The following is a 25,195-nucleotide window of genomic DNA, read 5'->3' as shown; positions in this document are numbered from 1 at the left end:
GTCTATCACATACTCAGGTGATCTCATTTCCCTTCTCCCCATTCTAACTGGTCATTAAAGGATAGAGCCTGTGATTGGGCAGTGAAGGAGAATGGTGGGACTGGAGGTTTGAGAGTGAGGACAGGTAGATGGGGAGAGGAGGATGAGAGGGTAAAGAGAGAGGACAGAGGAAGAGGAGGAGGAAGACACAGTGGACCAGAACCACGTGGCCAGGAGAAACCACAAATAGCAAGGGGTCTTATAGCTGGGGAATAAGTTAGGTCTGCCAAATCTAGGCATATAGCTTATAATTATAATAACTGGATAATATGTTTTTATATGAGCTTATTGGGGTTGGAAATTCCAGCAACAGGGAGGATGATGTAAAAACATGAAAATCCCTTAATGAAATCTATTATTTTAAATACTTTTAAAAATTAATTGAAAATAAAAACAATATAAGAAAAACATATATATAAACCCTTAAAAATTTATTTTCACATCTAAATTTTTCCATATCTCTTTCATTTCTTATTTTAAAAAAATCTTTGTACATACCCTTTGAGAGCTTACTACTACCAGAAAGCACTGGGGAGACAGTCTTTGATGGCCCTGCAGAGTCTGTATCCACACTGCTCCACCTGCTTCTGTGGGACAAGTCACTGACATCCCACATTGTCTCATCACTGTTACTAGAAGAAAAACATCCACGAGATTCAGAAAAATATATAGCACATACATTTAGAGAAGAACCTCTAATAACCTCTAGGGTAACGCTGAACTTAACACCTGATCACAAACTGCATATCCTCCTGCACTGGGCTTGCAAACCCCGTGACCAGTCCACCTATCCATCCTCTCCTCTCCCTTACCTAGGCAACAAGAAGTAATGGTGGGCCAAGTTAAAAGCCACTGCTCTGTCCTTAGACAACTCCCACCATCCCCTCTTGTAGCCCTATGTAATCACCTTCCTTGCTAAAAAGCAATCCCCACTCCCAGAAGGTACAAACCAGGATTTACTCTTTGAAAACAAATAGATGATCAACTTCATCACTCCATACCTGCTCCCTGTTCAGAATTAATCCAACTATGACTTGTCTGTTTTGCAATAATTCATCATCTACATTTTCTCTCACATCCTAAATTCAATTCTCCATCTGTCGAGTTGACAGCTATGAACAAGTTTTTAAGCTGACTGTACTCACTTCCTGTTCCCTCTCCGACTTCCCACTACTCAGCTGACTTAGTTTATGGACTTGGCTCTTGCACTTTTGTTTGCAATCTCACTTAGCAAATCTTCCTCATTTGATGTCTGGACTTAATTCTCAATGTCTAGAAGAAATTCTTCCTAAGATTAACTATGACTGCAGGCCATACAGAAAAGGCTCTCTGTTGCACACGAACAACATTGCAGCTGCTTATCCCCACCATCTCTACGGATCTTTTACATGTATTTTATGCTTTCACCATGTCCTTTTCTTTGGTTTTATAGGAATTATTTTATTTTATTTTTTTACTATTTCCTCTTCATTTTTGGAACCACTGTAAACATATTACTGATGTGCATTATCTACCATTCTAAACCATCCTCAATTTTCCTTCAGTAACCTTCAAAGTAGGGGCTGGCCGAAAGTATAGGATGGAGGACAGACTGTCAGAGGAATGAACCTGGAAATCTAACTGTGCTTCATTTTAATTGTAATAGACAAAAACCAGATAGTCTTGGATTCACACATCCTAAGTTCCTTCACTCCAGTGCATACTGTATCTTGCATTTTAATTCTCTTCTTCTCCAGCTTTCCGTCATCCCAACTCATATAACATCATTTCATTCTTGACAAATATTCCTGACATTAGTAAGATATCTTCACAAGCCCTTACTTTTCTCAAACATCTCTCCCACCTGAAATTTTCACCTGCTAGGTTTCTATTTACTTAAATTCTAAATCCAGAATTATCTCTTTTTCAAAAAAGCTTATGAGGGGCTGGAGAGATAGCTCAGTGGTTAAAAGGCTCTTGGAGAGGACCTAAGTTTACTTCCTAGTACCCTCAATGACCTGCAATTCCAACTCCAAAGTATTTGACACCTATGGTCTCCATGGGCACCTGCACACACACGCACACATGCACAGATACAAATAATTAAAAATTAAATACATCTTTTTTAAAGTTTGTGAAAAAACTTCTTTCTATAAATAGTAATAAACTTTCCATAGCACAGTCTTTGCATTTTGACTACATAATATTTGCTGTGCAACCATTTGTCTTTTTATGTCTAATCGCCTAATTGAGCTATGATCTGAATGGCAAAGGTACATATAGAGAGCTCACCAGACAGCAGGGTCTCAGAATACCTTGAATCACCATTATATTTTTGTTCCTGTAATGTACTTGTGAATGTGATACACATACATTTTACACAGACACACACATGTAAAAATATTTACATTACTATAGAGTAGAATTCTAGTGAGTATAATCAATGTTATTTGTAAATCCCTCTGGAAACACAGTCTAATCAAACAGGTTTTGATTTAATATATAATACCTAAAATTGGACATTTGATAAGCAAGTTTTATAAAACTCCTGCCCTTTTGTTTTGAAATGGAAATAAAGTTACTTTCTTCTGGTTCTTTTTTTTTTTTTTTTTTTCAGACACAGTACTAAGAATTCACCATTCTACTAGTACTATTAATTGAAAATAAAATTTTCTTTCCCAAAACAAACTATTTAAAGAATCTAAATGCACACTAAATGAGGTAGTTTTATGCTACTTCAAAAACACTGTCTCCTCCCAGAGCTTTACACACATTTACAAAAAAAGCTTTGTATCTACTGAGATAATACAGATACTAAATCTTTTGAGAAATAATTTTTTTTGTTAATATCCTATCCTAAGAAAGATAAATCAGGCTTAGAAAGAACTGCATCATAAAAAATAATCAGATGTTAAGGTTCATTGAGCACCGTCTCCATTTTGAGGACCAGGTATGAAGAACATGAAGAGGATAAACAGAAAATTCACTAAATAAACACATTGTTTTTACCTTTCTATAGGCTCTGGAAAAACAAACTCATACTTATTTGAGAATGACAGATGGTGGGAGGGTTTTACACTCTCTGAATTCACTTTATTCCCAAAAGCCTATTGGCATGAGAAAGAAAACAAATTATAGACACAACTTTAGAAAAATATAGTTAAAAATATGATTAGTATAGTACAATCTTACAAGTATTAAAATTTTAAATGATGAAATTAAAGTCATAATCACATAATTAAGTGTCAAAAAGACACTCGAAATGTACATTGACTCAGCAAACATTCCCCAATATTTCAAAATAGAGTGTGGAATGCTATGTAAATACAAATAATATATTTGGAATAGTCAAGTTATCTAAGGCCAATAAAAATTGGCTTTGTTTGGAAAATGTTGGTTATTACTATAAGCTAAAAAGAATTTCTGTGAGTGCTTATGACATTTTATTTACTGTGAGTATAAAGTTCTTAGCACTCCATTTATCTTTACTTAGTACTTTCACAATCTATATTCAGTAATTCTGCATGTGTCTGCAGCATGAAATCCGCACTGCCTAAGGGAAAAGGGTTGCTTGTCTTTCAGATACTTGCAACGCTCTGAATTGTATGTACCTGGCTCACTGGTAGACAGCACTGTACTTAATTAATTAGAGGGATAAAAATCACATAAAGACACTTTTCATATCACACTTCAAAATCAATACAATTACATTTTTAAAGAGGCAAATTATTCTAGCAGCTGATAAGATGGCTCAGGGGTTACGAACACCTGTTGTTCTTTCAAACAACCCAGGTTCAGTTCCCAGCACCCATCTGGCAGCTCCCAACCATTTATAACTCTAGTTTCATTCTAGGGGATTCAACATACTCTGACATCCATGGATACAAAACATGCACATGGAACACACACACACACAGAGGCAAAATATTTATATACATAAAACAAAATAAATAAATCTTTAAAATATTTCAAAGTTTTCACAATCAGAATTTAGTAAACTATTCAGCAAACTATTCTATATGGCTACAATTCAAACTGAAGGCTCTATCAAGTCTCTGCTTGAATGAACTAAAATTAACAAACAATACCAATAAGAAGAAGAAACACAATATAAATTAAGACAACAGGTCTTTTGGAAATTGCTCAAAGAATCAAATTGACAACAAATTGAAGAAAATGCTGGCTAATTTTTTTCTGAGGAGCCTAAGATTTTTGTTTTTTGTTTTTTACTGTATACCCTTGCTGGACAAAGTGAATATAGTTATATTAGGAGGCACAGTCTTTTCTCTGCTCCTGAAGAGCCATATAGTCATGGCTCATTACTTCACCTTCCTAAGTCTCAGTTTCTTCATAGCTAAAAAGAGAAACAGACAAAAATTTAAAAATCTTCCAGTTCAAATTTGCAAGTCTATAAACAACACAATTCCTAAGAGACAATATCATATTTAAAAGGAAAGCAAATAATTATAGTGTCAAGTTGACTTATGAAATATAAGTTAAGTAAATTCTGCCACAAATACTGCATGCTATACTTCTGACTAGTCGGGAAAGGGTGTCTGTCCACTGGTACAATAGTGGCAAGTCTGTTCTGGGGGTAGCTAACTACTTTCTTAGAACTAAGGCCTATTCCATGGAAGCAAATCCTATTTTCATAAATATGGTCAAAAGCCTGTGGCTAGAAATGTCATAGATCCTAGTAGAGATGCTGTTTTGATAAATGTATATAATGTGCTCATCAAATTACCTTCTCAATAACTATGTTTATTCCCATATATTGGTTTATTCCTATTATGCTGTTGTATTTGGTCAGAGAAGCTTCTTTTTGTAACAGGCAGTAAAAACAGCAGAGACTCATAATAGACTAAAATGTTAAGAGTAAGTTACCATTGAATGTTTAGCCATAAATGGGAATTTATACCACAATGTGACTTTGGAAACACTGTAGTAGACAAGGTATTACAAATATAAGAGATAGAAAATAGAGTAATGTAGAACACTGCCTCCTGGACATGACACAAACATGGCACTCTTGAACTAGCAGCACCCATGATAACTTGCACAAGACTGGACACTTGGTATCCTGTCATGAGAGGAGGGGGTTATAATGAGGCTCACTCTTCTCTGAGGTGTTTAGGAAGTTAACCTGAACTAGGGACATGAGTTTCACAAGGTCTTACCACTCTATGAGGATCTATAAGTAGTTAAATGGTTGCTAGTATGGTGGCTTGAATGAAAAATGCCCCCATAGGCTCATATATCTGAACACTTGGTCCCCAGATAGTGCTGCTATTTGAGAAAGAAATGGAACTTTTGGAACTTAGAGCCTTGCTGGAGGAAGTACATCACTGGTAGTGGACTTTAAGAGTATGACCTCACCCCCACTTCCAGTTTGTTTCTTGTATGTGCAGTTGATAGTGATCTCTTAGCTTCCTGTTACCGCTGCCTTTACCATAATTATGGGCATATATCTTCTGGAACCATACACCAAAGTGAATTTCGAGAGTTGCATTTGACTATAATATTTTATCACAGCAACAAAATGGTAACTTATACAGCAGTGGGGTGTTTCTGTGAAGAACTTGACCTTGTTGGTTTTTGGAAGAATGTGGACAACTTTGAAACTTTGGACTAGAACAGTTCAATGCTGTAAACAGAGATTAACAGGCTGTTTTAGTAGGAACCTGAAATACAGCAATGCTGAGAGTAATGCAGAGGGTAAAGAACAGGTCAAGAGGTTTCGAGAGGAACAAAGTGCATGAGCAACTGGGCTCAAGGACACTCCTATGATACCTGGGCAAAGAATCTAGCAGCCTTTTGTCCATGTCCCTGAGACCTTATCTAAGACTAAATTAAAAAGCAAAGGACTGACCTATTTGACCAGGGAAATTTCAGTCTGCATAACATTGAACCTGTGGAATGGTTATTAGTGACACTTTTATATAGAAAAAGAGCAAGTAGGGCAGAGAAAAATACAAATGTACAGTTTGGAGAGGGGAAAGCAGCACCAGTAAATGTAATGCTGCCCCAAGGCATGGAGGAGAAAAGAGAATGTAATTGCTAAGGAGATTAGTCTTGTTTAGGTGACACCCAAACTGCACTGAAACAATGAGAAGAGTGCCTCAGACAGATCCCACCCAGCTAAGCTTCCAACTTGTGAAAAAAAAAAAAAGGCCTAGGGATCGAATGTGATCAAATGCATGAAAGTGCCATAATGAAACTCATTGCTCTCCATAATTAATGTGCGCTAATAAAAAGGAAGCTCCTTGGGACATTCGGTGAAGTTGCTCACTTTCAAATCATCTTTATTGAAGAAAAAATAACATTCTGTGGATTAACAGTCAAACATGACCCTAGGCTAGAGATTCCAAGCCAGATGTTCTGATGACCTTGACGTGTCTGTCTACCACACATATAACAGAAGGGTAGACAAGACTCCAGGAGACTACAACCAAGCTGCATCAGTCTTTGAAGCAGCACTCTTGCCAGTCTTAGGTGCAAACAGAAGTTTAGTCAAAGAGGTGTGAAGAGCTTGCTCATGGTACAGACTTTTCGTGCTGTACATTCTAGGAGACAGAAGTGAGTGAAGCAGCAGCATCTAAGTCCCCAAGCTCCAGATGACTGGATAAGAGAAAAAGAAAATGCAACTGGGCATGCTACACACATGTGATCCCAGCTGAGAGAGGAGGATTATAAGAGAAACACAAGCCTAAGCCCTCCCGCAGGATCCTGAACAAAGCACCTGTAAGCTTAAATGTATACCTCCCATCTTCGCTGTTTCCCTAAACTGCTTCTAAAAAAAAAAATCATGTATGCTAAGGATTACTTACAAGCTTGACTTTCCATAATTTGAAGACATTATACCATATGGTTTTTATCAATTAAAAACATCATCAATACATCTAAGTGCTCTTCATATTTCATGAGATATTTTATTTTGTACCTGGTAGTAACACAAAATAGCATGAATATCAAAACAAGTAAAATTTCTAGACTAGCAATGAAAGAAGTTTCCTCTAGATTGTCAAAAACAAAACCCTCCAATCTTTTCAATTCCTATTCTGGTCATTTTTAATATCAGAAGTATTCTTTTTAAATAAGAAGTAACTGTGGTAAGAAAAAGTAAATATATACTTATTCCTAAAAGCGCTGAATCAGTGGTCTAAGAACTACCACCAGCAGTTAGCAGAAAGCCCGCTCCTTTTAGTTTTACCGGTTTTGTAGGTGTCATTTTCTGACTTGATGAAGGCAACGACTTCCGGGGATTCAGGTCATCTGTGTCATCTTCATCTTCACCATTAGCTCTTCCTGAACAAAAAGAAACAAAGACTCGGTCAAATGGGAAACACTAACAGAAGTTGAAATACTAGTGAGAAAAGTCAAGCTATATGAGAGAAATTTTTAAAATCATCTTATGTTTATCTTGTATATTAATTTCTTCCCCCCTGCTTTGAAAAACCAGCATCAAAGAGTATTTTGTTTCCTAATATTATACTTATAAAGCTGATTTGTAAGCAATTTCTTTTTTTCTTAATTGCCATATTATTAAATAAAATATTCTTCAGGGGAATTTGAAGTATAAACAACCTATAGAACCTACACACTGAGAGCTATAAAGTAAAATTATTCTGTATTTCCGAATCCATGAAGCAGGAGGTATCTGTGAGTTATGGCTAGTCTATTCTACACAGTGAGTTTCAGGATAGTCAGGGATGCATACTAGAGAGACAATATCCCAAAAAGATTGAGCTAAAACAAATACAGCAAAATAATCCTAGACATCTGAGAAATAAAAACAAAAAGGAACTCAGAGTGGCAATTCTACACCAAATTAGTAACATTCATTTTTGCCATGATTCCACAGCTGCTGGTGGGTTTACAGTTTAAGAGGATACTTCTGGTGAAGTACATATACCTGATCTGGAAATGACACAGCAATAGGAAAGCCACCCAGACGCCCTATGTCAAGCTTCCTAATCCTCTGTATTGACAATAAACGCTATAATTATCAATATGTAGTCCATAGCATGTCTATACTAAAAGGGGAAAGCAGAGAATAATTCATGTGCTAAGTAAGTCACCAAGAGAAAGGAAGCGGCTGCCTGGTCTGTCTGAGTATGAAGGAGACCAGAAGAACTTGTGGAGCTGGAGCTGCAAAGTCAGGAGTGAGCTGTACTCACAGAGCCTCGCTTGCACCTCTAAGGCAATAGTTACAAAGGATCCTTAGTTACAAAAGACCAAGCAATCTTAAGCAAGAAGAAAAAAGCTAAATCCATCATACTTCCTAATTTCAAAGCTATAGCTTTACAAAGCTATAGCTATGATAATCAAAATAGTATGCTGGGTCAGCATAAAAATATACACATGGGCTAACAGAAAAAAATATACAATACAGAAATAAATACACATTTTGACTGTCAACTGATCTTTTTCAAGGGACTAAGAATAAACAATAAAGAAGAAGGTAGCCTCTCATGCCAGGCACGGTGCACCTAGCCAACCACTCCTGGATACAGAGGCCAAAGACTAGAGGAGGAAAATGGTTACCACTGCCATTTTCTTAAACTAATTCAATTTCTAATTATTCTGAATATAAATCCTATGCTCACAGTTAGGTGTAGTTCTCACCCCTCACCAAAGAAGCTTCTTTTTGCACCAAATAAGGGCTACTACAGACATCAACATTTGGTCATTTGGTCATAATGCTGAAAATAAGTGAATTTGCCCAGCTCCACTTGGTACAATACAACCATACATCTAAGGCTCAGAGAATATTATGGAAGAGGAAGTTGAAAGATTGTAAGAGCCAGATAATCAAAATAGCTTGTGCTAGATAGTGTCTTCTAGACATGAAAGTCAAGTCAGTATAGTTGCATCCATGAAATCTCAACAACATTTATGCCTAAATGAAACTGGCACCATATCGGTCCCAGACTTAGATGAAGAAGGACACTGCTGCTGAGAAAGGAGAACCAGCCTTCTTAAGGGATGAGCTCTCTTACAGATTACCTAACTCCAAGTGGTCATCCCTGAATACATGTACACAAAACAAGACTAAATGGGCTCAGTAGGTTAGTTGGCTGAGTATGTCCTAAAGAGTTTCTGGTCAACCTGACACAAGCTAGAATTATATGGGAAGAAGAACTCCAATTTGAAAAAAAAAAAAATGCCTCTACTAGGTTGGTCTGTAGGCAAGCCTATAGGGAATTTTTTTTGATTAATGAATGATGTGGATGGTTCTAGCCCTGAGTTCTATAAAAATAAATAAATAAATAAAAAAGCAGGTTGAGCAAGCCATGAGGAGCAAGCCAGTAAGCAGCACCCCTCCAAGACCTCTGCATCGGCTCCTATCTCCAGGTTCCTGCCCTGTATGAGTTTCTGACTTCTTTTGATGATGAACTCTTATGTGGTAGTGTAAGCTGAATAAACCCTTTCCTCCCCAAGTTGGTTTGATCACAGTGTTTTATCTCACAGCACTAGTAACACTAACAGAAGCAATGGTCATGATACTTTACCACAGCAACAGAAGCCCTGACTGAAACTCTCTCTCTGTGTGTGTGTGTGTGTGTGTGTGTGTGTGTGTGTGTGTGTGATCATGAACTTGAGAGGGAAGGTAGATGGAGAAGAGTTGAAATTGGAAAAGGTAGGGGTAGAAATAATATATAGTGCTCATGAATGAAATTCTAAAAAATAAATGATAATCAACATTTTTAAAAGGGCTAATCTTCTTCATAAGTAATATCAAAGAAACCTGGATCCATATTCAGAAAAATAAAACTGTATCCCTAACCCAAACTAAAAACAAATTGTCAAAATTTATAAATACAAGTTTATATTATCTTAAAATATAAGACCAAGACTATAAAACCACTAGAGAAAAAAACTGATTTGAGTAATGGGTTTGCAATATGACACCAAAAGTAAAAGTAACAGGCAAAAATATGCAAGCATCAAATTAAAGTACCTGCAAAGCAAAAGAAACAACAGCAAGAGGAAACTTAGAGAAAGAGGAGATATTTAAACCATCTCTGATAAGGACTAATATCCAAAGTACATAAAGAATTCAGACAAATCAAAAGGAAAAAAGACAACCTGATTCAAAATGGGTGAAGAGCTAAACATTTATCCAAAGAAGAAATACAAATGTTGATCACATGTATGTGAGGGTGTTCCATGTCAGTGATCAATAGGAAAATCAAAGTCAAAAGCACCATGAGTGTGACCATGCACCTGTTAAGACTACTACTACCAAAAAGTCAGAAGAGAGCAAGTGCTGCCAAGGATGCCGAGAAGTCTTCATTATATGCTGTTAGCTGTGAGGGTACATATAGAAAAGCACCTGTTATAGAAACATATGGTGTTTCCATGCAAAACTTAGAATTATCAGAAAGTCTAGAAATCTTACTGCTAGGTATGTGGTACTAAAAATCAGTGGATGAATATCGTAAAAGAACACAAGCATTCCCCACATCCCTGCAGTATGAAATCTCAGCAGCCAAAATGTAAAACCAACCTAAATACCTGTCAAAAAAGAAATGGATAAATAAAATATTGTAAATATAAATATCATGTAATAGTCATCATAAAAAGAGGAAATTTTGCCATTTACAACAACATGGATAAACCTAGAGGACATAATGCTAAGTAAAATAAGCCAGCTACAGAAAGTCAAAACTGCATTATCTCAATTATAAATGTAATACAGAATCACATGGCAATTACCAGAGGCAAGTAGGCTATTGTTGGTAAAAAGATACAAAGTATTACTCACATAAATGAATAAATTCTGAAGGTTGAATTGACAACACTATTTCTACCGTTTATCATACTGTCACTGTAGCTGGAGATGTGCTACAAGTGCAGACCTTAACCACTCTTACTACACACCAAAACTAAAAACCAGTTATATAAAGTACTGGATATGTTCATGAGCTTGATTGTGGTGCTTATCTCACAATGTACAACAATGCTGGGGAGGGATACCCTACCCAGAATGGAAGGATAGTGTAGACAAAGACAGTAGAAAAGGAAATAGAAGTTGAGTCCAGAAAGAATAAAAGAGAGGAATTCTAAAAGCAATGGCCAAAGCTTGTATGGTGCCACAAGTACATAATTCCAGCATTTGGAGGCTGAGGCAGGAGAACTGACAATTCCAGGCCATTGCATAGTGAGTTTGAGGCCAGCCTATTTAAATAGAAGATTCTATCTCATAAAAACTAAACCAGGAGAGAAAAAAGAGAAGGAAAGGGAGGAGGACAGAAAATGACAGCAAGCTACTGACTGGGGCTAGAGAATGACAGCATGGACCAGCTGAGAGACAGGTGACACCTGTACTATGAACCAAGCCTTTAGAAATGTGCATACCCTGAGTTTATATCTAAGGGGAAAAAAACAGAAATAACAACAGCGTAATGAGAAAGTTAGTGGTTTCATTATCGTCTTTGAGGTTTTACAGGGGAGTGTGGTTTTCATAAACTCTGTAAAATAAACTTGGTTTACAATAAGTAAAAAAAAAAATGTTATTTGGAACAGATAAAGTCAGACTTGAGTGTACTCCTTAGTACTGTGCATATGATGGCTTTTTACATGGCTGTCCCTAGAGTCAGAGAACTGGCCTCTGCAGACTAACAAAGCCACAGGCAGTCCTTATTCATGGCTACAGTACGAGAGGCACAGCTTCAGTTGTTCCTATTCCCAAGTTCCTCTAGGTGAAGAACCCATGAGGACCTACCAGTTTTTTGATTAACCTCCCCGGGTGAAGACATGTTGTCCCCATAGCCGGAATGAGATGGGCAAAAAGCTTCTGCAGACGCTGAGCCTCAGTTCCTGGAGTCAGGCAGGTCTAGTTAGTACCCAGGGCCCAGCATACCATTGGAGCACTCCTAATCAAATACATGAAGCAAAGAGTTTTCTGTTAGACAACTGGAACTTTACATTTTAACTAATAATTCAGCCACTGTCATTCAAAGGGCACTCAATTTTTTAAAATGCCTTATCAATGTTATTCAATGCAAAATAAAAAGCATTAGGTGCAAAGCCTGTCACTGAGCTGTTCATTTTGGTTCAATCTATAAAAAGTCCTCACATGAATACTTTTTATTTTCGAATCATTGTCATAATTGCCCCCATAAGATCATGTTTTATTCTTTCTATTATCTTTTTTCTATTGGCTAACACATACACACACACACACGTATGCACACACTCATGTGTGCATATACACATATATTTTTTCTATAACCAAGATTTTGTGAGTTTCCATGAAACTCACTATGTAACCTTGAACTTAAAGTAAAGCCCCTGCCTCAGCATCTCAAATTCTGAGATTTTAAACATGGAGATACTTTTTCATTAGCTGTCCAAAAATGAATTAATATGAGTTTAAAGTGAATGTCTCAATACAAAGCATTTTAAAATATATTAATAAAAATTACTTACAATTTGAGATAAAGCAAAAAGACAGATGGAATGTTCTTCCAGTGTCTTGTGATGACAAACTACTCCAACAACTATTTATGTGGGAAAATTATAACCTACTCAGATGTTTACTATTAAGCCTTCTAGATTTATTAAACTTGTATAGTAACATGTACATTTTTGTTTAGTGGTGATACAAATACTTTCTGATAGGTAAGATAACACCAAAGACTGCTGCGTCAATCATTAACCAGTGTTTTAAGTGTAACTCACACTTACTCTAACCTTAGTGCAAAATTCCTTAATTCAAGACTCTAGATAAGAATCTAGATCTTTGAACTATCTCAGAGTGACCTTTGCCATCCTTCTGGTTTCTTCAGTAATGAGCTTAATAAAATCTTAGATGTGATTTCAAACATATATGAGTTGCATTTTTAATTTCTTAGAAATTCTACTTTAAAACAGAAGAAAGAAAATACCTTTGTTTATAGAAGGAAACTAACAAAAGCCTTCCAGCTGATAGTGAGGCAAAGGACTCACCTGAGGAGCACTGAGGAGCACTGAGGAGCACTCCCAGAGGCAGAGCTGAGAGGCTGAGCTGTGTGCTAAGAACCTCTGATAATGACAATCCTCTGTCCTTCCAACTACATAGTTAAAAGCATGTTCAACAGCTCTTTTTAATTAATGCCAAAATTAATTTCCCTTGGAATTCTGCCAGCTAAGTTCTAAATATTCCTTGGTAAGTAGAGACCTAATTTCTTATTTAACATCAGGGTTTAAATATGCCATACCTCATACCTGACAGCCCGCCAAATAAATATGTGAAAAATTCAAATGATTTGTTCTCCTTAAATAAATATACATAAATTAGATTGCTCTAGTTCACAAATAAGTAGGTGAAATATTTCTTAATTTATACCCAATAATCACCAGTTTCAATCTACAAAAGTAAAAAAAAAAAATGCATCCAAACAATGTTTTATGCCTTTTAAAAATTGTTTATAGCATGGCTGAAAGGTTCTTAAACCAAATTTTTGTTTCTTTTTCTTTATAAAGATAACCAATATTGAAAGTGACAAGTTACCATTGATCATTTCATTCAAAAAGGCACACCCACTTCTGAGATGCTTTTACCAAATCCAGTGCAGTGAGTCAGAGACAATCCTGGAAAAACAAGAGAGAAACTGAATGAATAAACAAAACTTAATATTGAGTTGATGAACATTTAGTTCTGTGTTGAGCTACAGGACAGGAATAGAACAAGTCATAGAACTCAGCACTGTGGAGATCGGGCTATGCTCTATGCTAAAGTTACTTCATACCGTATAAAACAGTGCTTTTTCAGGCTGTGGCATCCCCTATGAGATTCATTCTACAAGTATTTTTGACTTCATGCAGCTACTACATGTAGCTTTCTAATACTTTCTAATACAGAAAGTATTGCACCCTTAAGGAGAACGAGAAGGTAATCTATTTCTAATAGAGGTTACTACAGTCATTTCTGCTGGCTACTGTGTGTGTCTTATTTGAGTTACTTTGTTTTTTCTGTCAGGCTTCCATGCCTCTGCTGATGCTGCACCTGATGTGATGCTGTCTGCCTATCTCACTTTGCTACTTGCTATTCTTGTACTTTTGCTTTCCACATGCTTCATAAACTCACTCACTTGAGACCCCAAATATGGCTATCATAGATCACCCTCCAGGCCAAATACAAAGGTTTCTCTCTCTTAAGAGAGATGTAATAATGTCGAAAATCAAGGAATTAGCCCTGAGAAGAAAGACCTAAAAGGAAAAAAGAAAAAAAGATACTCAGTTGAGGTGCTAAGACCAACTCTTCATAATGGATTTTAGTCTGGGTAAAAGATGCCTCATTTACTACTTAGAGTGACATGCCCACTCTGCCCTGGCAGTTACTTTCAGGGCTGATGCTGTTTGAAATACTTCTTAACGTGCTAAAGTGCCCTACTCTCAGAAGCTTACACTAGCCAGAAAGAAGATGCAATAAGCCTCAGAACTGAAAACTGATGAACTCTGGAACTCTACAGTCACCTGGAGATAATGCTCTTTCTAAAAAAAAAAAAAAAAAAAAAAAAAAAAAAAAAAGTATTTATTTCCTATAAAGATACTCCCAATACAAGTTTTTAAAAGCTGTATTACTTGATAGGACTTATGTCTTAAGGATTGTTTTTGCTTTAGATGGGGTTCTTTTAAAAATAAATGGTGTTGTCTCATCTAATTACACCATTTATTTTGCAGTATACCAGTGGGTAATTTACTTTCACTGTGAATATTGGCTGTTCTCCCTTTTTTGGATACAGGGTTTTATACATTCCAGATGGGCCTTGAACTCACCATGTACTCATAGGATGACCTTGAAGTTCTAATCCAACTGTCTCTAGCTTCCTAAATGCTGACGGTACAAGTGTGTACCATCGTCACAGGTCTGGCTTATGTGGTGTTAGGGACTGAACTCAGGGTTTTGTGCAGGCTAAGCAGGCACCATGAAGACCGAGCCGATCCCTATCCCTGGCGTCTACTGTTGCCAGGGAAGTGTAGGGAAAGTAAAGGGCACACATTATCTTGTAAGCATCAACATGTTTGTCTTATACTATGAAGAAAAACATGTAAGGAGAGAGAAAACAATTCAGATTAGAAAGGAATTAAGGATATCACATTTATTCACAAGACCAAGATTTTTGTATGTGCTTATACTTCAATAAAGTGATTTTAGTGCAATAAAAATATAATATACTTCAATAAAATTGAGGCCAAATAAATAACAAGTAAGTTAAAACAATTGTAAGTTACTAATAAAAAGCATTTTAAAGAGTCATGACCCATTTACAGCATCAATATTAAGTTTGTTGAGAAGTACTGTGGCCATTGTTTTGAACAGTGAACAATTTAAGATTTTAAAAGCATTAGAATCCTATGTCAACAATGCTTAGTAAGTTGTAGCCAGGGAACCCACAGTTATGAGCCAGACTGTGAGGCTTTTCTGACTAAAAGTGTTCACTTAAAACATCTTTTTGTTGCTCTGTTTCATTTTTGAGGAAGGAAAGCATTAGGTAGCCCCGATCAAACTATTCTCAAACTTATGGAGCTCTGCCTACTTCTGCTTCCCAAGTGCTAGGATTAAAAGTGTGAGTCACCACACCTGGCCTTTTTGAAATTTGTTACTGCTGTCGTTGCCTTAATCATCTTTTTAAAGCAACTCCACAATCTGGAATATTTCTGCTATTCTGTACTGAAGTATATGATCCACTGTTTCATTCATGACTTAAATTCTGTTGGTTAAGCCCTTCCAACCTTCTGAATCTCAGAGCCATCTGGCATTCTACTGTCTCTTTTACAAGTATGTATGTAAAAGATTTGTGCAGCCTGGTCTTCATGTGGGATTCCTAACAACAGGAGAAGGGGCTATCTCTGACTCTGTTGCCTGCGTTTGGATTCCTTTCCCCTGACTGGAATGCCTTGAGTAGCCATAATAGAAAAAAAAATGTGCCTAGTCCTACTACAACTTGATATGCCAAGGTGGGTTATTATCCATGGGAGGTTCCCCTTTTCTGAGGGAGGGAGGAAAGGCTGGAGGATGGAGGAGGGGAGTTGAGATCAGGGTGTAAAGTTAATTCATTAGGTAGGTAGGTAAGTAGGTAGTAGGTAGGTAGGTAGTTTGAAAAAAAAGTCTGAATGAAAGTCTGGCCCTTAGTTGATGTCTGGTTTAAAAAGTAACAAAATGTTTCATTGGCATTCTTCTCCCCAAAACAAAATGCTTAGAAGGGTCATTGGGATGGTAAGAGTCAAGCCTAAGAAGACTAGAAAGCCACCAGTACCTTCAGCATCTACAGAAGACAGAAAAGCAATGAAGTGCTGTGGATCCAGGAGTCACCTAATCAGCTACCTAATCACTCAGGAATAGTCAGAGGGTTGGGGTGCTTTGCTCTACACAGAAAACATGAGGAGAAAAGGCAAGGCTCTTCTAGTGCACTTCATGGGAAGCTTCTGAATCTCTTGGCATCAACAACAGACAACCTGAAAACAACAGCAGGTAGTGCCTCCTAGTGTCACAACTCTAATGAAAGTCTTGGGCAAACACACAAGGACTCTTAACCTGACAGTGACAAAAGTGTGAGAGCTTTTATATAGGCCTAGGAAGTCAGCTCTTGATAGTGGTTAGTTTTATAGTGCCAAGACATTTGCCACTATAAAATATTTAGACATTTGGCCTATGTATTAATTAGGGTTCTCTAGAGGAACAGAGCTGGAGGGGGGAGGAAGAGAAGGATAGCGGAAGGGAGGGAGGGAGACTGTGTTTGTGTTTGTGCACGTACACTCATGCACACATTTGTTTATTAGAATGATCTACAGGCTATGGTTCAAGTAGTCCAAAAATAGATGTCTTCCAACAAAAAGGACAAGGATCCAGTAGTTGTTCAGTCCATGAAACTGGATGTCTTGGGAGTCCCAATCTGGTGCTGGAGTCTTAGAAAGCTGCTGGGCTATGTTAGAATCCTGAGAAGTAGGTTCTAATACCAGTGAAGGAATGACTCAGCAACAGGACAGATGAACTTGCTAGTAGTGTAGGAAAAGGCAAACCAGTAAAATGCAAAAGCTTCCTTCTTCCTTGTCCATTTTTATAAGCTATCATCAGAAGATGTGACCAAGATTTGGGGTGGATCTTCCCACTTCAAATGATTCAATCAAGAAAAGCCACAGATGTGCCCCAGCTACATGGGTTTCAGTTGATTCCAGATGTAGTTGACAGCCAAGATTCGCCATCATAGCCCTTTAGGCTATGACTACCTCGGCCATCTCTGCTACAGCTCTGCTGTTGGCTCCTTCCACCTCCACTGCTTTCTTATACTGCTTTTGTTGTTCTGTTCTGTTGCAACTCCACTGTGGCCGCTGTAAAGGCCTCCAGCAGTTCCAGTCTCTCTCCTGCAGTTGTTCGAGCCTTGGCCAGTCACCACACCACTTCTGTGGCTCAATCTGTCTGTCAGTCTCCACTTCTGCTTCTCCAGTTGTAAAGCCGCTGGCCACTCGGTGATCACACCACTTTGCAGTTTATCCTGCCAACTGTTCAATGTTAGTGCTGAAGCTACTCAGCTGTTGCCACCGCCTTCTCTTTTTCTTTCTTTTTCTGTGGTTGTTGTTGATATGGGATGCTTCAAGTTTTATTGTTACATTATGCATATATAAATGCATATGCATTGTTATAAATGCATATGCATTTCTTGAATGTATGTATGAGTACTGTGTGCATGTCTTGTGCCTGCAGAGGCCAGAAAAGTGTGCCAGATACCCTGGAACTGGAATCACCTATATGCTATATAGGTGCTAAGAACTGAACTTGAAATCCTCTACAAATGCAACAAGTGCTCTTAACTGCTGAGCCACCTCCTCAACCATTCACCACAATCCAGCAAGTTTTTGACACTCTTAACAAAGTGTTAGCCTTTCCTCTGTGTCAGTTATTATAATTTTCATTCCTTTAAGATCTCACCCATGAAGTCCGTTTTCTAACAAAGCTCAGCTCACAATGATACATGTATTCTCCAAAACAAACATATGTTTTACACAATTCTCTTGTCTTTTCCAGCATCAGATCTATATTGCTACCCAAGTCTCATTAAGCTCGTCTAGAGCTTTTATGTTGTGCGCCTCACCACTTTTCCCGTGTCTACCCAAATAGTACCCAATTCCAAAACCTGTGCCGGGATATTGTGTTAGTTTCCTGGGGCTTCCAAAACAAGGTGCTATACCACATGCTGAACGGACTTTTAAAAAAATTAAAAATGTATTATCCTACAGTTCTGGAAACAGAAGTTCAAGTGTCAGCAAAGCCATCCCTCCACTCCTCACAAAGCTTGAGGGAAGGAACACTCCTTTCTTCTTCTAACACCTATGGCTCAGCAGGAGGCTTTCATGACCCCTGGCTTTTGGTCACAGCACTCCAAGTTCTGCCTCTACTGTCAAATCACATTCTCCCTGTGTACTTATATTCGAATGTCTCTTTTCCTACAAGAACACAAGTTACTGGTTGGAACTTTCATTTCATTTACTGACTTCTTAAAAGGCCTTATTTCCAAATAAAGTCCTAGTACCAAGTGTCAGGTTTAGAATTTTAAAGCATCTTTGGGAAGTCAAAAATTCAAAATAAGACAATTACAAGGATAAAATTTAGTTAATCTAAGTTTGGGCCATTAATTTTCTGTTGCCTTTACTGTTGTTACCTGTTTGTTTGCTTCTTTGCTTGCTGGGAATACGGTGTGGTTACTCTAGTAGACAGTGTTAGCATATCCTTACAGAGCTAAACAAAGTATTATCTACCATGAGATTCAGTAGTCGTTCACTGGAGTTTTCAATATTTGTAGCTATTTTATTCATAACCATCAAAAACTAGAAACTACTAAGAAATGCTTCAGTATGTGAATGGATATACTGTGATGTGTCCATCAAAGGAATATTACTGAATAACAAACAAATGAGCTACTAAGTTCTTGGCCACTAAAAACTTAAAATGGGAATCATGTGACTAAGAAATTAACTTTTATTAATTTCATTTAAATCAACTTACACCACAGTAGCAGTGTGGCTGGTGGTCATCATCAGATAAAAATACTGCACTCACACTACTGAACAGATGAGAATGGATGGGAGGGAAGAGACACAGAGGGAGAAGGGGAGAGTAGGACAGGATGAAGATAGAAACAACCAAAATCCACAAAAGAAAAGGAAAGGAAAGGGAGTTCATTATAGCCCTTGCCAGTGTCATTCAGACAAATCGATATATCTTATAAACAGCTCTATAACAGATCTGTAATATGGAGAGCAAGGACTATATCCAGAAAGACACAGAGTCCTGACGCTCACTGAAAGGAACTGACACGGGAAAACAATCAGCCCATGTGCTTTCCAGATGAGCTCTTCAGACCTGGAGAACAGGAACAATTTAAACCAAATGTCCCACAAAGTGAAAGAGGAAACAAGCACAATTAACTTTATGAGACCACTATTAACCTTGATATCAAAACCAAAGACCTGTCTTTACAAATCAGCATCTATCATGAATAGAGATGCAAAAAGTTCTCAACAAAAGAGCACCAAGTAGAACCAATGTTACTCTATTCATTTGGCTTTCTTTAATTTCCTTCACAAATGTTTCATAGTTTTGAGAATTCAGTATTACACAATTTCATTAAATGTATCTATATTTTTTTCATGCCATTGTAAATGATCGTTATGTTTGAATTTTTCAGTTGTCCACCTCTAGCATAGAAATACAAAACTGACCTCACATCTTGTGTCTTTGTTAAAGCCATTCATTATTTCTAATAGCCTTTTTGTAGATTCCTTGGGATTTCGCCTATCATCATGACCACAAATACATTTTCATATCTTTTTTAAAAAAATCTACATATTTTTATATCTTTTCCACCCTATTGCATGACTAGAAATTTATATTGTTAGTATTAGGTCCTTTGTAATTTTTCACACTTCCTCCCTCCTCAAACCAGCACAAGTCTGTATTTCTCAAAAGCAGTTTTATCATGCCATTTTCAAATGACAGCACTTCATATGGTTCTTGTAAGAGTGTCTGCAAAACGCATCACTCTTTGCATCTACTTTTACCATACTCACGCAGATCTAAACATCAGAAAGACTAGATGTTTCATGTAAGGACTTATATTTGCCCACTCTGAGGTCCTCCTTACAATGAACAGGAATGGTAAAACATACCATCCAGATGCCATGGCATCGGTGTAAGTACAGAAATATACCTAAGCATAAAAGAACTAAAAGGTAGAAAGAATTCACACGGGGCCAACTAAACTGAGTGACAGGTGCCAAGACTGTGGGAACAGGACAGTATTTTCAACAAATAGTGATAAAAACTGAACATCTCTATGCAAAATTATGGATTTCACCCAATTCTCATACTATGTATAAAAATTAACACAAATTGATCACATACCAAAAATAACCCCATAAAGCTGGCAGATAAAAACCTAGGGGAAGCCAAGAAATATGACACAGACATGTCTGTCAACCCAGCACCTGAGAGACCAAGACAGGAAGACCATGAATACGTTCAAGATCAGTCTGGACTACATGAGACTTCATCTAAAATAAAAAACATAACCTAATGGACAATAAGCCAGTATAGATGGAAATTAAACCATCACAAAAGTGAACAGTAGACAGGTGAGTCCAGTGTGTGGAGATACATGCCCATGAGATCTGGTAACCTGAGTGGAAGGAGACTTTTGACTCCACAAAGCTGTCCTCTGGCTTTCATGCATGTGTGTGACATGTGCACACATTAACTCCCCACAATGACAATAAGCAAAATCTTTCTTAGAGGTGCATAGTGCATAGTCTGATCGACCATCTCATGAACATAATACTACAACCAGATGAAGAGCTTTGTAAAGTCCCAGTGCCCAGCCACCATAGAATAATAAAATCAGCATATTTGAGAATGAAATTCCCACACTGGTTGTTTTTAAAGTTCCCTCAGGTTACCCCAGAGTAAGCTCCAATTTGAGAAGCACTGAAGAAATGAATCTAGGCTTAGTAACTGCCAATAAAAAGACATAAAGACATATGCAAATTACTTAACCCTTTCTCAGCCTCAGGATTGCCATCTAAATTATGGAAAAAATATACAGTCTCCCAGAGTTGGTATAAGACTAATATTATACATAAAGCTCCTGATAAATGTTAGTTCTCTGACCCAGGGCAAACCTGATCAAATCTCCATTGCTAAGCATGAGAAATGCTAATTCAATCATTAATTTCTCCCATTTTCAGTTATTTGATTATTAGATTGAAGTTCAGAAGTGCTATTTATCCCCTTCCTAATACCATGCCACTTGAAGCTATGCCTATTTTTCAAATTCCTTCTATGGAAGGAAATATGGCTGATTATGGCCATGATCTTCAAACCTAGAAGCACAGGAGAATCAACCAGAGAACATTTTAAAAGCATCAATGTCCAGACCCTACCCGAGTCATCCTAGCCAATTAAAACTGAATCACCAGGTATAGCACCAGAATGTTGGTAGTTTGACTGAAAACTGATTATGAAACAGAGTCAGGGCTGAAAAGCACTGCTTTACACTAATGAGATCCCAAATGAACTGCATATCTAAGTCACTCATGGAATTCTTTAAAAATTGATAGATCCCAGAACCTTACTACAATTCTGAATTTGTGAAAATGGAGCACTTTATCACACAAAAGCTCACACAGCTCTCATTGCAGACGTACTGGTCACTACTTTGAAGCGTGCATTTACTTTCTCTATCGCTGTCTATGAGCAAAGATCATTTAGAGTTTCCACTCACCCCAAATTCCAAGCCCGTCCAGTTGCTTTCAATCAGTAACAAATGCATCCCTTTGGTAACCTCTTTATACAGTATACAGTATACAGTAACCCTCTTACAGATTTTGGTTTTGGGTCTCTTACGTACAGCCAAATAGCCTACTTCATTTACCATGCACTGTACTGAGCATTGGCCATGTAGATCTGCCGATCTTTGTAACCAAATATTGGTCTGCCAGTTTAGGACATCCCTTCCCCCAAAAAATGGACTCAGACCCCAAGCTTTCTGTAGCAGGCAATACCAGAACTAATGAAAGGTGTCCCGCTGATAAGGTTCATAAGTCCAGAGGAAATGTAAGTTATTTTTTGCACCTAGGAGCAAGCTGATATCCATTTATTTTCCTCATACAGACAATACAACCAGAAGGGTTTTGGAAAAAGCAAGCCCCAAGGAAGAAGAAATAATACAGTGCCTGAATTCTAAGAAAACACAATGACTAGATGATTTTAATGGAAATAATCAATGAGTAAAAATACTTCTATGAAGTCGTCACATTAACTCCTTTGATCCTTACAATAACCTTATCAGGCAACTACTATTGTTTCCATATCATGAATTTTTTAAAAAGAAACACAGTAGTTGGAAGATCTGTTCACAGTTACATAATAAGGCAGCACAGCTGATCTGGTTTTGGGGTCAAATATTTTAAGTATTCCACTAAAGTTATAGAAGAATTATGGCTAAAAAAAAAAAATACAGATAAAGTTTACCACAAAAACTAGAAACTGGAGCTCAGTCAGTATCAGCCATGACTATATCTGAATACTGCCCAAGTGGTCAGGGAGGCATAATAGCTTATTAAACTTTTTTTTTTTCGCCTGGTGATATTGGAGCTGTAGATTTTATAACTGTGGGTAAATTAGATCCAATATGAAATATAGCAATTAAAATATTTTTCACAAAATTTTAGTAATTGCCATTGCAATGAACTCCCAACCCACCCAGGGGGATAGCTCCCAACACAAGCAGCCGGAATTAAAGGGCTTCATAAATACAACTGAACCAGGAGCAGATGCCTAAAGACAGCTGTAAGCTTCAGTGAAATCCGGTTTAACTGAAGAATGTGCCAAAGGAGAAGATCCTCTCCACTGGTAAATGTCCCCTCTCTTAGGCACATTTGTAAAAACAGAAAAAGCAAGCAAATGAGAACTCAAACAGAGATTATATTATAATATGCCTGGCAATGACTGATGCTTTTCATGAATCTAATTCATTTAATCTTTGTATAACCTTCCCAAGATTGAATACATGCGCAGAAAAAAAAGAATCCTAAAAGCACACTGGCTGGCCTCACAAATCCTTGATTACAGACTGGCGCCTTAACACTGCAGCAACTCAATTCTGTTTCCTGTTTTCTTTCCCTTTCCAAGAAGGACTATGTTGCTGAGATCTCCCGCAGCAATGTTTTTTTCCTATCCCACACCAGCCTTCACTCCTGACACACTATTACCAACCTGATCTGTACTTGCAGTCTGTTTCCCTTCTACCTGGCATTTGGGTAAAACTTAGTCTGCCATAATAAATCTCCTATCAGATTTTCAAGAGCTCCCTCAGGCAAACTTTTATCTGTATCTTTCCTATGATCTCAATTACATTAGCATATGGACAAATTCTAGTTTCTCCTACCAAAAAAAAAAATCAATTTGACCAAAAGACCTCTCTGTCTTATACACTAAAGCTGTGTTTAATTAAAATGATTACAATTTTCCTAGTTGTCAAAAACATTTGGGGGTAAATTTTATTCCCATTTGCCCTTGGTTTTTAGTTTGAGGTTGTTTTGAGGCAGGCTAGACCAGGCTGGCCTGAAACTATCTTGTCTCAGCCTGCTTCACAAACACCTTACACGGTAGCATTCACCAGGAGCGACCATCAGCTTCCCCCTCTTACCTATCCGATGCTCCCCTCTGTATGGAGCTCTCAATTCCATCCACTTCCGTACATGCCATACACATGGTAATAACTAAAAATGTTAACCCTAGCCCTAACATCCTTCCCGGCTTTAGAACCAAATTCACACTACTCTGTATGACTTTTCGATCTCAAGTCTTAAAATCCACTAGGTGATTGGGACAGATGAATAAAAAGCAAAACAAAAAACAACAAAGGGGGGGGGGGGTAAGTGCAACATTGACTGTCAAGTTCTTCCCAAGTACGTTCTTTGTGCGCTATACAAACAGGTATCTCAAACTCAACATCAAAAGCCACTTCTAACCGGAAAATGCTACTCCTCTCACCCAGCTTTCTTTGATTTTGATTCAATCTTGACTTGTTAATGCCCTCTTGGATATGAAGGTCAGGGAGTTTGCTTATTTCTTTCCTCTACACCTAGCTTCTAGAACATTTGCCGGGTACACTTTCCCCAACAGTTACTGGTTAATTCGTTTTCTCTCTAGACACCACAAGCCTCACTGGCTCGAGTGTCCATGGTGCCCTTGGCCTCCAAACTTCAAACTGGGTCATCAAAGCCTGGTCTTAGAGGCCCAGAGGAGCTTACCACCAATCCTATGTGAAGCACACATCACAGCAGGACTCCCAAACCCTCCTCTACCACACACCAGGCATGACGGTCCCACACCTGTCACCCCGACACCCGTCACCCTGAGGCTAGGCCGAGTCCAGCCCTCCCGCTCCCATGGTCAGGCTCATTCCACAGGCCACAGAGAGCCTCGGAGTCCAGCCGCTGCTCGAGGCCCCCGCGCACCAATAGCCCCTTCTCCCTGAGACACAGAGGAAGGACTCCCCCTCACGGCTCAGCACCCCTGACCCGGCCCACCTTTCCTCACCTGGGCCTGTAGGCCTCGGGCCCCCAACTGCCTCACCAGGAGGTCCGCGCCAGAGTCTCGATGTGTCCAATCCCGGAGACTGCCGCGAGCCTGCGCACTGCTGTCCTATACTGAGCCTGTATAAACCTGATCAGAGCGGACAGTGCTTCTCCCTGCTGGTCTTCCGAGAAACTTCAGCGGCCACTGTGGGTCCAGTTAAGTTCCCTGCAGCCTATCCTTTTTCCTCTCAGGCCAGGTTTATAAAACCAATTGTTAGTGAGAGCAGTCTCTAAACCTCCTACTGAATCCCAAGGGGGTGAGTTGGGGACCCCCTCCTTTTATATTTTAAGATCAGAGCAAGGCAGATAGATTAGTACACTAGAAGTCCCTAGTCTGTGCCAGAATAGGAAGTCAACTGATCGCATCAGTACAGACAATTTCAGCTAGAGTGGTCAGAGAACAAGAACTCAAGACGTAGACATTGCCTGAAAGTGTGAAGCTAGAATAACTTGTCTTGACAAGAATAACTCTATCCATGCAGTCCAATTCCCTTGAAATTATGACAAGAAGTATATGCTGTACTGAGCCCCAACTCTTCATGCTTGTCCAAGA

The 25,195-nt window shown here is 38.2% G+C and overlaps 1 protein-coding gene across 2 annotated transcripts in view; it reads right to left on the bottom strand.

Annotated features, from left to right (window-relative positions):
* The window catches only part of Ptpn20 (protein tyrosine phosphatase non-receptor type 20), a 67,418-nt gene extending 42,730 nt beyond the window's left edge, over nt 1–24,688 (bottom strand). Inside the window, exons 1-6 of one of the 2 annotated variants that reach the window (XM_034498028.2) lie at nt 24,605–24,688; nt 13,517–13,596; nt 11,747–11,897; nt 7,229–7,323; nt 3,028–3,125; nt 538–671 (exon numbers count right to left, since the gene is read on the bottom strand). In XM_034498028.2, coding sequence (XP_034353919.1) covers nt 538–671; nt 3,028–3,125; nt 7,229–7,323; nt 11,747–11,780 — 361 coding nt within the window. In that variant the 5' untranslated portion in view covers nt 11,781–11,897; nt 13,517–13,596; nt 24,605–24,688. Of the gene's footprint in view, nt 1–537; nt 672–3,027; nt 3,126–7,228; nt 7,324–11,746; nt 11,898–13,516; nt 13,597–24,594 lie in introns of both variants that reach the window. The other variant, XM_076931464.1, reaches the window with a different exon arrangement.
* Nucleotides 24,689–25,195: the final 507 nt, after the last annotated feature.

This window comes from Arvicanthis niloticus, chromosome 3, assembly GCF_011762505.2.
Source record: "Arvicanthis niloticus isolate mArvNil1 chromosome 3, mArvNil1.pat.X, whole genome shotgun sequence".
NCBI classification, from domain to species: Eukaryota; Metazoa; Chordata; class Mammalia; order Rodentia; family Muridae; genus Arvicanthis; species Arvicanthis niloticus.
The sequence above is the reverse complement of the archived record's forward strand: the minus strand, read 5'-3'. Positions and strand labels throughout refer to the sequence as shown.